The sequence below is a fragment of the Muscardinus avellanarius genome, assembly GCF_963383645.1.
Source record: "Muscardinus avellanarius genome assembly, chromosome: 12".
NCBI classification, from domain to species: domain Eukaryota; kingdom Metazoa; phylum Chordata; class Mammalia; order Rodentia; family Gliridae; genus Muscardinus; species Muscardinus avellanarius.
The window spans coordinates 60,796,625-60,811,885 of NC_137798.1; the positions used below are offsets into that span (position 1 = coordinate 60,796,625).

The 15,261-nt window shown below is 37.1% G+C and overlaps 1 protein-coding gene across 1 annotated transcript in view; it reads left to right on the plus strand.

Moving 5' to 3' along the window:
- The first annotated feature begins 10,804 nt into the window (after positions 1-10,804).
- Positions 10,805-15,261, plus strand: part of KTN1 (kinectin 1) — a 107,273-nt gene continuing 102,816 nt past the window's right edge. Inside the window, exon 1 of the mRNA XM_080707829.1 lies at positions 10,805-11,333. Within this exon, the coding sequence (XP_080563955.1) occupies positions 10,811-11,333 (523 nt within the window). The 5' untranslated portion in view covers positions 10,805-10,810. The remainder of the gene's footprint in view (positions 11,334-15,261) is intronic.

Sequence of the window (15,261 nt, forward strand, 5' to 3'; positions counted from 1 at the left end):
CATCAACCTAGCAAGACCCTGTTTCAGAATAAAAATAAAATAGGGCTGGGGGTGTAGCTCAAAGGTAGATTGCTCCTGGGTTTGATCCCCAGTAACACACAGACTTAACCAGGGCTGGGAGTGTAGCTCAGTGATAGAGTGCTTGTCTGCTTGGGGATCCTCTGGGTTCCATCCCCAGCACCCGGAAAAATGACTAATTTCTTTGAAATTTAGGCTTTCAATTTGTCTAATTAGGTAATCATAAATTGGATTTCTTTACAGAATAGACTTTTAACTTTATTCTTAAGGATGTATTTTATTGAGTGGTTCCTGAGAAAATGGGCTAATTTGGGCTTGATAGGTAAACAGAATTCTATAAGATATGGATGTAACTTTCAGCAGCTACCAATTGTGCAGTGTCTTTGTAGTTTCTAGAAAAAGCTGTTTGAATTAATTTATCTATTTTCATATTAAAATAAAATTGATTAAAAAATTTTAATCAAATTAAAAATTTGATTAAAAAATTGTTATAATGATACCTAATGGATTGAATTTCATTATTCACTTCACATTGTGGTAGTTGTACTTTAGAATGGATAGTGCTGAAATAACATAAGGGTGTGTTATAAGAGTGAGTCATAGAAATAACTATGTGTTATAGTTTAAAGGAGAAATTGCACCATAGCTTTGAGATTTCAATGTAGCCTGTAAAGTTAATTTTAGAACAAATGTAAGTGGAGTGCCCATGTCAGGGAATTTACTTTGATTTACTAGATTATTTTATCTTTTAGTTACTTTGAATCTTTTTATTTTTATTTTAAGATTTATTTATTTATTTATTCTTTGGCACTGGGGATGGAACACAGGGGCATTTTACCTGCAAGCGACACCCTCAGCCCTGTTTTTTGTTATTTATTTTGGAACAGGGTTTTACTGAGTTGCAAAGGGCCTCACTAAGTAGCTGAGGCTGTCTGTGGACCACTATCCTCCTGTCTCAGCCTCCCAAATGCTGGGATTACAAGCTTGTGCTACCATGCCCGGCTTAAAAGATACTTTTATTGCGTATTATGGGACCATTATATAGGACTGTGCCGCCACACCTGGCTCTCCCTAGTTTCTGTTCTTTGCTCATTTTTTCATTTCCCTCTTGTGTGTGTTGTCACCTATATTTGTAAATTGCAGGGTTTATTTTCATTTTTCTTCATTTAGTTAACCAGTTTTGCCAACCATTTGTTGAAGAGGCTATCTTTTTCCAGTGTATGTTTTTGGCCTTTTTGTTAAAAATCAATTGGTATTAAGTGTGTGGGTTTGTTTCTGAGTCTTCTATTCTGTTCCATTGGTCTATGTGCCTGTTTTTGTGCCAGTACCATGCTGGTTTTTTTTTTTATTACTATGGCTTTGTAGTATAGTTTGAAGTCAGGTATAGTGATGCCTCCTGCATATTTTTTTGTTGTTGTTGCTGAGAACTACTTTGCCAATTCTTTTTTTTTTTTTTTTTTTTTTTTTTTTTTTTTGGCTTTTCCAAATGAATGTAAGGACTGATTTTCCTATTTCTGTGATGAATGACCTTGGTAATTTAATGGGTACTGTGTTGAACCTGTAGATCACTTTTGGAAGAATGACCATTTTGATGATACTTATGTTGTAACCTATTCATGCGAGAATAACTGTCCACAGCCAATTATTAGTCTGTCAAGCCACACTTCATTACAGGTTCGAACCTGGACCCCAGCGCATGTGTCTCCACATAAGCGGCAAGGGCCAAGATCGCCCTTTGGGTGAGATTTTTATGCAGTTGTACAACATTTTGCAAGTCATTCTGGGCCATCATTGATGATGCTTTTTGAATTTACAGCTTCCATCCAATAAGGTAACTTGGACAGACGTTTTTTGAGATAATAGGGTAGGGTTAGGGTTAGGGGGTACCTTATCTACTATTTTTTGCAAAGTCATTCTTATTACATCAGCCTCAACTTTTAACATTTACCACTCTATACCTTAAAGCATTTATACAAGACACACAGATGTTCTGGAAGATAACAGGGTCTTAAGAGAGAAGGTCACTTGGGAGAGGGTCTCTTATCTAAGGTATGGGACTGGTCGAGCAGATGTTCTCAGGTAGGGCGGATGCCCTTAGCTTTTCCAGGAATTCTCCTGTAAGCCTTTCTGGTTAGATGCTTGGGCCTGTGACTCATAATTATTACACACAATATTATTGATTAACATTATTAGTTTAAGCAATTTCTTAGGAACTACACTGCACTGCACTCTCATAGCGCTTTGTTATAAAGCTTTAACCTCAAATTTTAAACACAACACTTATTCTGCCTATCCAAGAACATGGAAGATCTTTCCATCTTCTAAGGTCTTTGATTTATTTTTTCAGTATTTTATAATTTTCTTTGTTAGAGGTCTTTTACCTCCTTGGATAGGCTTATTCCTAAGTATTTTATTTTTTTTTTTGTGGGAGATCCTGAGTGGAAGTGTTTTCTTTTACAATGGATTTTAGTCTTTAAAAATCTCAAGGAGGTTGGCTTGAGGGTAGAGTCCCCTGAAAAAGATATGCTTTTGCTTCTGCCACATATACTGTGGGCGCCACCAACTTGGTACCACTTAATTATTTGGTTTGGTATTTTCAGGATCATACAAATAGTTTGGACTCTCTTAAGCTATGTAAGAAGAAACATGGACACCCATTTTTATTTTATTTTTAATTTTTATTTTTGTGTGTGCCTGGGAATGGAGCCCAGGGACATTCGACCTCCAAGCTACACCCCCTGTCCTATTTTTTTTTCTTTATTTTGAAACAGGGTCTCACTAAGTTATAGAGGGCCTCATTAAATAGCTGAGGCTGTCTTCGAACCACCATTCTCCAGTCTCAGCCTCCTGAATGCTGGGATTACAAGTGTGCATGCCTTGCTCTGGATACCAGTTTTTAGAAATACCCTGAGTGAAGGCAAAATTGGCACTAAAAACCTAACTTTTGACCTTATTTTTTAGTGTATCATTAAAGTATTAATCAGTAATCTTAAAATAATTCACTTTTAGCTGAGTATGGTAGCGTATGCCTGCAATCCCAGTACTTGGGAGGTTGAGACATGAAGATCACAGGTTCAAGGCCTCAGCAACTGAGGCCCTAAGTGTTGAGGTGAAATGTGTTCGGTGTGTGTGGGGAGAAGTAATTCCCCCACCACAACCACACAAACAGAAACACAGAAGAAAAAAAAAACCGCGGGTTCTTGTCCTAAGATAAGAATAAATATGCATAGCTTGGACACTTGCTGAAGTTTTAAAGAAGTTTATTAAAAGATAGAAATACAGAGAATAGGAACAGCTCCATCCCATACTGGCATGGAGGGGTGACTCGAATGAGTACACCAAAGGAATTACACGTGGACTCAGCCTTTTTTATACCCATGACCTCCTTTTTGTTCACGTAATCCTGAAGTAGCAACCTGAAGTAGTAACCGTCCCTGTAAGGTACCTCCCCCAACCAGGTGTGTCAAGGTCTCCTTTCTTGAAGGGCAAGGTCAAACCCTGCCCCATCCTCTCTAGATCATCATGTAGATCTGTCTTTAGAAAGAGGAAGCCCTAGCTCTCCTCTATTGACTTGTTAATTATTTTGAGCTGGGTTAATTTACATTGGAATAGCTGCCTGTTTTAGGTAGAGATCAAGTCCTTTCTTTACCCATATCTTCCTCCATTTTGACACAACTATTTTTGAAATATATCAATTATTTTCTTTTGAAATATATTAATAATCAGAGCTTCCCCAAATCTCCCTAGGCCGTTCCCAATACTGGTACACTAAGTGAACTACTGAGATCCTGTTTCAAAATAAAAAATAGAATTGGGAGGCTAGCTTGGAGGTAGGATGTCTTTGGGTTTCATTCCTAGTAGTACAAAGGAAAAAAAATATTTTTGCTCAGGGTATGCTTACTTTATTTGAAAGTTATGAAATACATAATGCCTAAATCTTAATATTAGCAGTTCTTAACATGAGTATAATTCTCTTGTGAAATGGAAATGGTTAAATGATACTTGACTACCAATAATAAGACATTATTTTTTGTCACTAGAATAATTTCTGTAAATTAACCATTTTTCTGAAAAAATATGATCTGTTTTAGAAAAGCAACATAAGATCTTACTGGGGGTTTAAAGGTACATGGTATGAATAGTGGCATGTTTGGAATGCAAAGCATTAACATTCAGTGTGATCAGATTACAGATTTTTTACTTAACACTATTTTGACAAATAACAGTGATTCTTAGTAATATTTTATTTATATTGTACATTCAGTAAAGTTCTTGTAGAATAACATGTGAATCTGTATTTTTTTTTTTTTTTTAAATTTTGTGATACTAGGGATTGAACTAAGGAGCTCTCTACCTCCAAGCTACACCTCTGGCATATTTTTTTGTTTTGAAACAGTCTCACTAGGCTCCTGAGAATCTTGCTACATAGCTAAGATTGTCCTTGAGCTTGGGATCTTCCTGTCTTAGCCTCCTAAGTACTGGGCTTACTGGGCATTTTTTTTTTTTTTTTTTTGTGGGTCTGGGGATAGAACCCAGTAGCATCCGACCTCCGAGCTACACCCCCTGCCCTATTTTTATTCATTTTTAAATTTTGAAACCAGGTCTCACTGAGTTGCAGAGGGCCTCACGAAGTAGCCGAGGCTGTCCTCGAACCGGTAACCTCTGGTCTCAGCCTCCCCAATGCTGGGATTACAAGCGTGCGCCACCAGGCCCAGCTTGGGCTTATATCTTTTAAATGTATATTTATTTAGTTCTCCAAACATTATTTTAGGATCTTTTATGAAATTATCTATTTCTAGATTGATAACTACCCTTCCCTCACTTAATTCACACACACACACACACACACACACACACACACACACGTGCGCGTGCGCGCCTATATTTGCAAATATTCTTGCTTGCTTGTACATCAGTAAACAAATATTGAAGGGTCCAAGAATCTCCCACCAACCCAAATAACGAAGGACTCACAAGAGATGTAAAATGCAAGCGAGGTTTATTGTGCTGCAGCTCTGTCCCGGCTAGCCAGGGGTTGAGACCCAGGGCTCACTCCACAGTCTGGATTTATAGCCCCAGGAGGGAGTGGTTACAACATCAGAGCCCGCCAAAAGTCTGAGCCCGCCAACCTTAGAATACAACCAATCAGATACAAGGACAAACAAGTACAACCAATAATTTTAAAACATGCATCCACACACGTCAGAGCTTGCTAAAGACTGCTTATCTCCCTTATGGTATGTGTTCGTTCCCTAGGGCTGCTTTTCCCACCCACCTTGGCTGGGCCAGGCTTATCTCTGCGCTGAGGAATCTGCCTGGAGAGCAGATTAGCATGACCTTGTTTGCTGATTTGGCTCAGAGATATGGGGATCCTCATGTTCAAAGACCTTGGCCGTCAAGCTGGAGATTAGAGGCTTTGACCTGGTGGGTCCCCTGCCCTGGTCCTTGAATCCTGCAACCTAGGCAGGGATCTTCATTCTGTTTCTAATCCTACCTTACTTCTATATCTTAACTCTATATTCTAATATCTTATTTCCAATCCTAATATGGGAGAAGACTTCTCTAGTTAACTTCTCATGCTGGGGGGGAAAAGCGCTTCTTTCAGCCTGCTTTCCAGCACCCCTACAATATGACTTTTAGTTTCAGATTTTATTTTTGAATTTTTTTGTTTTGTTGTTGTTGCTGGGGATTGAACCCTGGGGCATTCTGCCTCCAAGCTACACCCCCAGCCTCTCAAGTACTGGGATTACAAACCACCACACCCGACTCATTCTTGAATTTTAATTTAAGTTTTTCCTTATATAGTTCTTTTGAGTCACTCCAACTGATACAATTTTACCAATTGATGTTCAGGACAATTTATAAAATTAGTGTATATTTGTATTCTGTCTAAGCAACATGGCAAAAAACCCTGTCTCTAAAAATAAGACAACAATAGCAGCAAATGTAATGGTTCTCAGACTGTATACAGTTGTGTTCAACATAAATAAAATGCTTTTTTGTTTTGTATGTAGATATTCACACTGAATCATTTCATTGTTTTACCATTGGAAACTGTGTGATCTATTTATATAGTTTCATATATTTGGTTAGGAGTTTGATTGAATTTTAATAATTGCCTATTTGTGTATCATTAATAATTTTATATTTCACATATTTGTTACATTTATATAAGCAGATTTTTTTTTAGCTTTCTAAGAGGTTTTCAAAAGTTAACTCATGATGTATTTCAGTTCTTTTTTTCTTTGTGGTACTGGGGATTGATCCCAGGGACATTCTACCTCTGAACTACATTCACCCTACTGTTTATTCTTTATTTTGAAGCAGGGTCTCACTTAGTTGTGGATGGCCTCACTTAGTAGCTGAGGCTGGCTACAAATCTGTGGTTCTCCTGTCTCAGTCTCCCAAGTACTGGGGTTAGAAGTGTATGCCACCATACCCAGCTGTACCTCAATTTTATAAGAGCATGCGTTACAGGAAGGCATGTAAATAGTCTTAAAACTAATTGGTTTGCATTCATAATACATACTCTGATGAAATGCAGAACTTAAATATTGCTTCTCTTATTCTGTTTGCACATGTGTAAACCAGGTTGTGTTGCCAGAACCCAGGGCTTGGTACATATTATCTTGTGACTTACCATTGAGCTTTCAGCCCTCTGCCCCCAAACTGTCCCCATATTGTTAATTTATTGTTTTTTGGAATTCTTCAGAGGGAGTAATAGTGATGAAAACTTTCATTTTCATTCTATAGCAGGGTTTTTAAACTGGTACCTGTGCATACCCTTTATTGAGTCCAAAGCTTGAAATTGTTTGTTACCCTTGATAAAGAAGATTGGTATCATTCATCAGTTTTTGAAGGATTTATGTCTAAGTACAATGTAAAAGAGACTGGTATGGAATGTGGTTTGAGAATAGCTTTGGGCTTGATTTCTTATCTCATGAATATTTCACTTGACTGAGAAATCCTGTTGTCATTGGCTATTTGTTGTATTTGGATTGAAATCTGCTGTTCAGGTTTAAATATTTTATAAAGGTAATTAATACTAGAAAAGGCATCTGATAATATGGAAAAGTAACTTTGGTGATTTTGCCATTTCTCCACTCAAAAACTGAGCTTCTACCTGTCACCATGTTATCAACTCTATAAACATAACTGAATATGTGAAAATTTTACTTAGAAAATTTTAAGGACCTGGTCCTTAAGCAAAAAACTTGAAATGTGTGCTACTCATTTTGTTTCTTTCCCTCCCAACTCTCCAGCCAAGTGGAACAGGCTCTGTATCCTGTGGATGCTGTGCCACATACCAAAACAAAACTGCCCCCCCCCCCTTATTGTACTGGGAGTTAAACCCAGGGGTACACTCCCAATCCTTTCTATTTTATTTTACTTTGTTTTATTTTTTGTTTAATTGCTTGGGCTGGTCTTGAACTTGTCATTTGCCTACCTCAGCTAACCAAGTAATTATGCCCAGAAAAAAACGTTTTTAAAAGTGTTTCATATGACCAGTAACACTTAGGCAGGTACAGGAAAGTAGTTCTCTAATCAATTGAAAAACTGGGTAGTTTATGTTAACATGAACTAGCAAGGAGAAATAATTCAGTGTAAAGTTTCTTTCAGTATTTCATTAGTAGATTGTTTTTCTGTCAATTTGTTAAAATCTTAGGTGAGGATTGCATTTATGCAGTTTAAAAAATTGCTATGGAAATTGAAATGTAAAATGAGATTTTAATCACAAAAATTAATAGTGTGCCTGTTGAACACGCTACTTTGTTCTCAGGTACTATTTCTATTTGCAGACTTGGGTCATTGCTGATATAACTTGAGTCAAGCCTTATATTCAGTCAACTTAGATTTATCTAACTTAAAAGCAGATGTTTTCTAAGGTCTAAACTGTTTCTTAAAATAATCATTTCTCTGAGTGAATTTGAAAAAAAAAATCATTGCTTATAGCCTGGCAAGGTGGTGCACGCTGTAATCCCAGCATTTGGGAGGCTGAGACAGGAGCTACTTACTTAGTGAAGCCCTTTGCAACTCAGTGAGAACCTATTTTAAAATAAAGAATAAAAAATAGGGTTGGGGGTATAGCATGTAAGTAGAATGCTCCTGTGTTCCATCCCCAGTACTGCAAAAAAAGAAAAACAATTACTTGTTTTTAAGGCTCTTTAATAATAACTTAAAAGCTTTGAGAATTCTCAGATTTCTATATAAGAAATATTAACTTGCTTTAATTTGCTTTATCCTAAGCATGTCCCAAGATTTAATTGTAGCTGCATTACACATCTTGCTTTTTTTTGTGTGTGTAGTACCAGAAATTGAACCCAGGGGCATTCTGTCTCTGAGCTATACCCCCATCCTATTTTTTATGATTTATTTTGAAACAGGGGTTCACTAAGTTGCAGAGGGCCTCACTAAGTAGCTGAGGCTGGCTGCAAACCTGCAATCCTCCTGTCTCAGCCTTCCAAGTGCTGGGATTACAAGTGTATGCCACCATGCCTGGCTTAATCTTGTCTTTTCTACCAAATATTTGAGATGATATAAGGATGCAAACTACTTTCATTTGGCTTATACAAACTTATGTGAATATCGATATTTACAATTTAAATATCAGTCACTATATTTAAGATAATTACAGCCATGTAGTCAGATCATACCTTTCTTTTGCTCTTGTATCTGTTGGGTTAATCTGAAATTAGGACTGATCCACTATTGATAAGAAAAAGCCTTCTTTTTCTTATCAAAAGAAAAGGTGGTGCACGCTTGTAATCCTGGAGCTTGGGAGGCTGAGACAGGAAGATCACACAGGTTTGAAACAAGCCTCAGGTACTTAGTGAGGCTCTTAGTAACTTAGTGAGACCCTGTTTCCAAATAAAATATTAAAAAAAATAGGTCTGGGAGTATAGCCTGGAGGCAGAAAGCCCCTGGGTTCCACGCCCAGTACCGCCAAAAAAAAAAAAAAATAAAAAAAAAAAAAGAAAAAGCCTTTTAGCATTGGGTAGAAGCAGTGGTGACCTTGCTTTTGCAATATGATTTATTTGATGTAGTAGGGGTGCCTTGAAAATAATCTAGCCGGGCGTGGTGGCGCTTGTAATCCCCGCGCTTGGGAAGCAGAGACAGGAGGATCGCACAGGTTCGAAGCCAGCCGCGCGTGCTGGCTGGCTTAGGAGACCCTGTTTCCAAATATAAAATGTAAAAATAGGCCTGGGAGTGTAGCCCAGAGGTAGAAGGGCTTCCAGGAACCCCAGTACCACCACCAAAAAAAAAAAAAAAAAAAATCTAAAGGATCTAGTTTATAATATAGTTTAATGCCAAATTGCACATCCTTACATTTTGTTTTTGACTTTATTATATTTCTATATTCTTGATGTGTCTGACCACACATGAGTTTGTTAGTCACAGGAATAAAAATACTAGCACTTATTGAATGGTCTTAAATCTGTAAATGAAGGAATGAACTATCTCTATTTTTTTTTTCATAAAGATTTAGTACTGTGTGTGTGTGTGTGTGTGTGTGTGTGTGTGTGTGTGTGTGTGTGTGTGGTACTGGGAATGGAACCCAGGAGTCTTCTACCTCTGAGCTATACCCACAGCCCTATTTCATTCTTTTATTTTGAAAAAGGGTGTCACCAAGTCGTGGAGGGCCTTACTAAGTAGCTGAGGCTGGCTGCAGACCTGGGATCCTCCTGTCTCAGCCTCCAAGGACTGGGATAACAGGCATGCGCAACCATGCCTGGCTTAAGATTTTAGTAATTTTAATATGTAGTGTGTTGGTAATAGTTAATACCTCTTTATTTTCATATATATGAAAGCCCCAACATTTGGGACTTAGGATATGTATGTCTATGTATTAGAATAAAAGGAAAAAAAGTTAAGTACTAATAAAGTATCAAGTGGGTTTGGGCACATAGCTCGGTGGTAGAATGTGTTTTGACCATGTGTAACGATTTCAAGTTGAATTCCCCCTGTACCCCTGCACAATAAGTAAGTAAGTAAGTAAGTAAATAAATAAATAAATAAATAAATAAATAAATAAATAATAAAGATATTTCGGGAAAGAAAAGAATGCTTTCTCCCACTAGGTTCTTTTCACTTGATTTAAAAATGGAAGGATGCTGAATGTGGTTGCACAGACTTGTAATCTCAGTACTTGGGAAACAGAGACAGGAGGATCACAGGCTCGTGGCTAGTCTCATCTACTTAGTGAGGCCCTCCACAACTTAATGAGATCCTGTTTGAAAATAAAGGGTTGAGTGTGGTGGCACATGCTTGTAATCCCAGCATTTGGGAGGCTGAGACAGAAGGATCGCGGTTCGGGGACAGCCTCAGATAATGAGGACCTTTGCAACTCAGTGAGACCTTGTTTCAAAATAAAGGATAAAACATAGGGCTGGGGGTGTAGCTCAGGGGAGGTAGAATGCCCTTGGGTTCCATCCCTAGTACTACCCAAAAAAAAAAAAAAAAAAAAAGAAGGGATTAAAAAATAGGGCTGGTGGTGTAGCTCAGGGGTAGAGTTCCTCTGGGTTAAATCCCCAGTGCCACTCCCCCCCCCCCAAAAAAAAAAAAAAGGTTGTGTTACACTCTTTATAAGTACCATTTCTGTCATAGTCTATTTGAATTGTAGTTAGCAGAGTAATCAAGTATGTGATTTAAACAATCTTATTTAGATTAGATCTGAAATGCCATTTGAGAGAGGAGGGTATTTGTAAACTTAATTTTTATGAGACTGACTGTAGAATTTTACTTTTGTCTCCTTCTCCTTTAGGTTTTATAGGTTCATGATAACAAAAGCACCATGGAGTTTTATGAGTCAACATACTTTATTGTCCTTATTCCTTCAGTAGTTATTACAGTTATTTTCCTCTTCTTCTGGCTTTTCATGAAAGAAACATTATATGATGAAGTTCTTGCAAAACAGAAAAGAGAACAAAAACTTATTCCTACAAAAACAGATAAAAAGAAGGCAGAAAAGAAAAAGAATAAAAAGAAAGAAATCCAGAATGGAAACCTCCATGAATCTGATTCTGAGAGTGTACCTCGAGACTTTAAATTATCCGATGCTTTAGCTGTAGAAGATGAGCAAGTTGTACCTGTTCCATTGAATGTGGTTGAAACTTCTAGTAGTGTTAGGGAAAGAAAGAAGAAGGAAAAGAAACAAAAACCTTTAATTGAAGAGCAAGTCATCAAAGAAAGCGATGTATCAAAGATTCCTGGCAAAAAAGTAGAACCTGTCCCAGTTACAAAACAGCCCACCCTGCCCTCTGAAGCAACTGCCTCAAAGAAGAAACCAGGGCAGAAGAAGTCTAAAAATGAAAGCGGTATTGTAATCTACTTTACTTTATTGCTTGATTATATTAAATCTTAAACTAATACTATTCTTTTCAATGTTTGCTTTTATTAACATCACTGATAGAAGTTAGTACTGAATATAAAGTGGCATTTTAAATTTCATGTTGTAAATATGGAAAAAAACTTTAATGGAAGTTGCAAGTGTGACTTTGGTTGTTTTACTAAAATCACTAAGGACTAGTAGTTATCAGCAGTTAGAAATGTCTACATTTGTTTCAGCCAATACTTTTTAATCAATGTAGTAAGAATGGAATATGAAGCCGGGCATGGTGGTGCACACCTGTAATCCCAATATTTGGGAGGCTGAGACAGGAGGATTACTGGTTTGAAGCCAGCCTTGGATACTTAGTGAGGCTGATAGCAACGTAGTGATTCCTGTTTCCAAATAAAAAATGAAAGTCGTAGGGGTATAGCCCCTGAATTCAGTCCCCAGTAACACACACACACACACACACACACACACACACACACACACACACACAGACACACTTTCTCTCACACACACACACTATATGTATATATGTATATATATATGTGTGTGTGTGTGTATATATATATATATATTTTTTTTTTTTTCTCATCCTGAATTCATTATACAGAAATCATACTGCTATTTTTTTTGGCATTATACTAGGTACTGAGACTACAGAGGTGAATAGTAGCTTTTCACGGGAGATACATGCTAGCTATACACAAACATAAATAGGTTATTATAATATCAAAAATTGAACTGGGCTGATGGAACAGGCCTGTATTCCCAGTAATTGGGAAACTGAGACAAGAGGGTCAAAAGTACAAGGGCCTGGTCAAATTAGACCGTGTTAAAGAAGAAAAAATAAAATAGGGCTGAGGTCAGAAGTAGATTGCCCCTGGATTAAAATCTCCAGTCATTCTCTCAGAGTGTGTGTGTTAGTTAATTTTAAAGTTTGAATAAGCACTAGTTAAGAGTTTTTTGGGTGGATAAGGAATGGTGGGATAGAATATCCAAGGGAAAGGAATTACTAAGTACAGTTAATTTTCCATATCTACAGATTCATTTTCTTTGGATTTATCTAATTGTATATTGAGAATATTTGGAAAAATATTGTCTGTTGAACATGTGTAGATTTTTCATGTCATTTCGTAAACAGTACAACAACTATTAACAAAGCATTTACATTTTATTAGGTACTATGAATAATTTATAATTTATTTTTTAAATTATATTTTGGTAGTACTGGGGTTCCTGGAAACCTTTCTACCCCCGGTCTACACTCTCAGACCCATTTTATATATTTTTAAAATTTGGAAACAGGATCTCTTAAGCCAGCGCGGCTGGCTTTGTACCTGTGCGATCCTCCTTTCTCTACCTCCCCAGTGCGGGGAACACAAGCGTGCGCCACCACGCATAGCGGTACTATGAATAATTTAGAGATGATTTAAAGTATATGGGAGGATGTTGGTAGGTTATATGTAAACACTGTACCATTTTATATAAGGGGATTGTGTATTGTATGCATTTTGGGTTTGAGCAGGGGTTTCTAGAACCAATCTCATCAAGGGACCACTGTACTATGGAAAGAACTTTAGAAATGGCAAGCATAAAAGTATAGGTAGTTTGCTTTATATGAAAAGACTTAAGTCATTTGTATATTTTTGAGTGTTAAATTGGTTATATGGATGTTAAATATTGCTTGCCAGCTGGTACCAGAGAAATAAGAGGAAGCTCTACATCTTTTAATGGAGAAGTATACATAAGCCAGCAATGAAATGTGATTAATGTAGGAGATGTAAAGAAATATAGATGCCAAAGCAACTATTACTTAGAGGGACAGGCCAGTAAAGGCTTTACAGAGGAGGCAGTGCCCAAGTTGGGTCTTCAATACTGGGTCACTTCACTAAGCAAATAGTAGATTACATGTGTAATGGCACAGAGGCACATGGAATACCATGTATTTTCGAGCATGAAATATGAGATGTAGAGATCAAAACTAAGATTTCAGTAATTGAATTACAATTTTTGTATACTATCTCAGGATCTGGGACTTAGGATAGCTGTTGTTCAAGATTTTTAAATAGTTTAGTTATGTAGTTATATTTTAGAAAGATTTCTTTGCAAAACTAATGGAGACAGATTTCATGGGGCAGTATTTGATGGAGGCAGAGTAGGTAAGAGGGTGTCATAGTTTTCCAAAGTTAATATGTATGCCGGAACTTTTGTGTTAATAGAATAAATAGAAAGTAGAGAAGTATGCAAAGTAAGAATGACAGACCAACGTCATCGTACGGGGGGGTATGGCAGATAAAGAAGATAAAAGCTGATCTGCCAAGTTCTGAGTTAGGTCAGGGTTGGTAAACTGCAACCTGTTGTTAAATCTGGCCTTCTTCCTGTTTTTTTTTTTTTTTTTCTTTTAATGACCTGTGAGCCAAAAATAGTTTTTACATTTTTCTTTTTATTTCCTTTTGTGGTGCTGGGGATTGAGCCCAAGGCCTCACATATACTAGGCAGGTGTTTTCCACTGAGCTACCAGACTTAGCTTTTACATTTTTTTTTCTTTTCTTTTTTTTTTTTCCTTTTTTGTGTGGTACTGGGGTTCCTGGAAACCCTTCTACCTCTGGGCTATACTTCCAGTCCTATTTTATAATTTTATTTGGGAACAGGGTCTCTTAAACCAGCAAGGCTGGCTTCAAACCAGTGTGATCCTCCTGTCTGCCTCCCAAGCAGCTTTTACAATTTAAAAGGTTGGTTAAAAATCAAAAGAAGAATAATAATTTAGGAAATGTAGAAATTAAAAATCAAACCTCAGTGTCCATAGAATTTTGTTTTTTAACACAGTCACCCATTCATTTACATAAATCTATGACTAGCTTTCATATTGCAGTGGCCAACTTGAATAGCTGTGAAAAGATACAAATGGTCTGCAAAGCCTAATATTTATTTTAAACATTTTATTGGTGTACTATAATTATACATTATGAAATTAAAAGTGATGCATTCATATATGTCCACATCTCTTGATGTGTTTCTTTCTTCATCCTAGCTGACTACCCTACTCCTCTCTCTCCATGCACGCTAGTGAGAATGGTATAAGAATGGTACTGTTACCTTCATATCTGAACATAACATTATTTTGTTTTTCATAAGTCTCCCTTTACCTTCCCTACTTCTTCTCCCTTCCCCTTCTACTAATCTGTTGGTCTCTACATTTTCATGAAGTTCCTTTTCTTTCCTGTGGTCTCTCTAGTTTTCCCATATGAGAGAAAACATATAACCCTCGACTTTCTTTTTCTGGGTTTTTTTTTTTTTTTTGGTGGTACTGGGGTTCCTGGAAGCCCTTCTACCTCCGGGCTACACTCCCAGACCTATTTTATATTTTTATTTGGAAACAGGGTCTCCTAAGCCAGCGCGCAGCTGGCTTCGAACCTGCGCGATCCTCCTGTCTCTGCCTCCCAAGCGCGGGGATTACAAGCGTGCGCCACCACGCCCAGCCTATAACCCTTGACTTTCTGAAATAGGCTGTATTTACTTAACACAATGTTCTCTAGTGCAATCCATTTTTCTGCAAATGACATCATTTTTAATGGCCAAGTAAAACTCCATTTTGTGTGTGGTGTGTGTGTGTGTGTGTGTGTATCACATTTTCTTTATTCATCTGTTAACAGATACCTGGGGTGGTTCCATAATTTGGCTATTGTAAATTTTGCTGCTACAAACATGGGTGTGCATGTATCACTGTACCATTCTAACTTGAATTCTCTTGGAAAGATACCAAGGAATGGTTTAACGGAATTGTATATATATAATATATGTATATTTCCATATATATTACATGTTACATACATATATACATATACATATGGTTGGCATTTCCCTACTGTTAATTATGTTATATATTTTTTCATGTATTTGTTGACCAT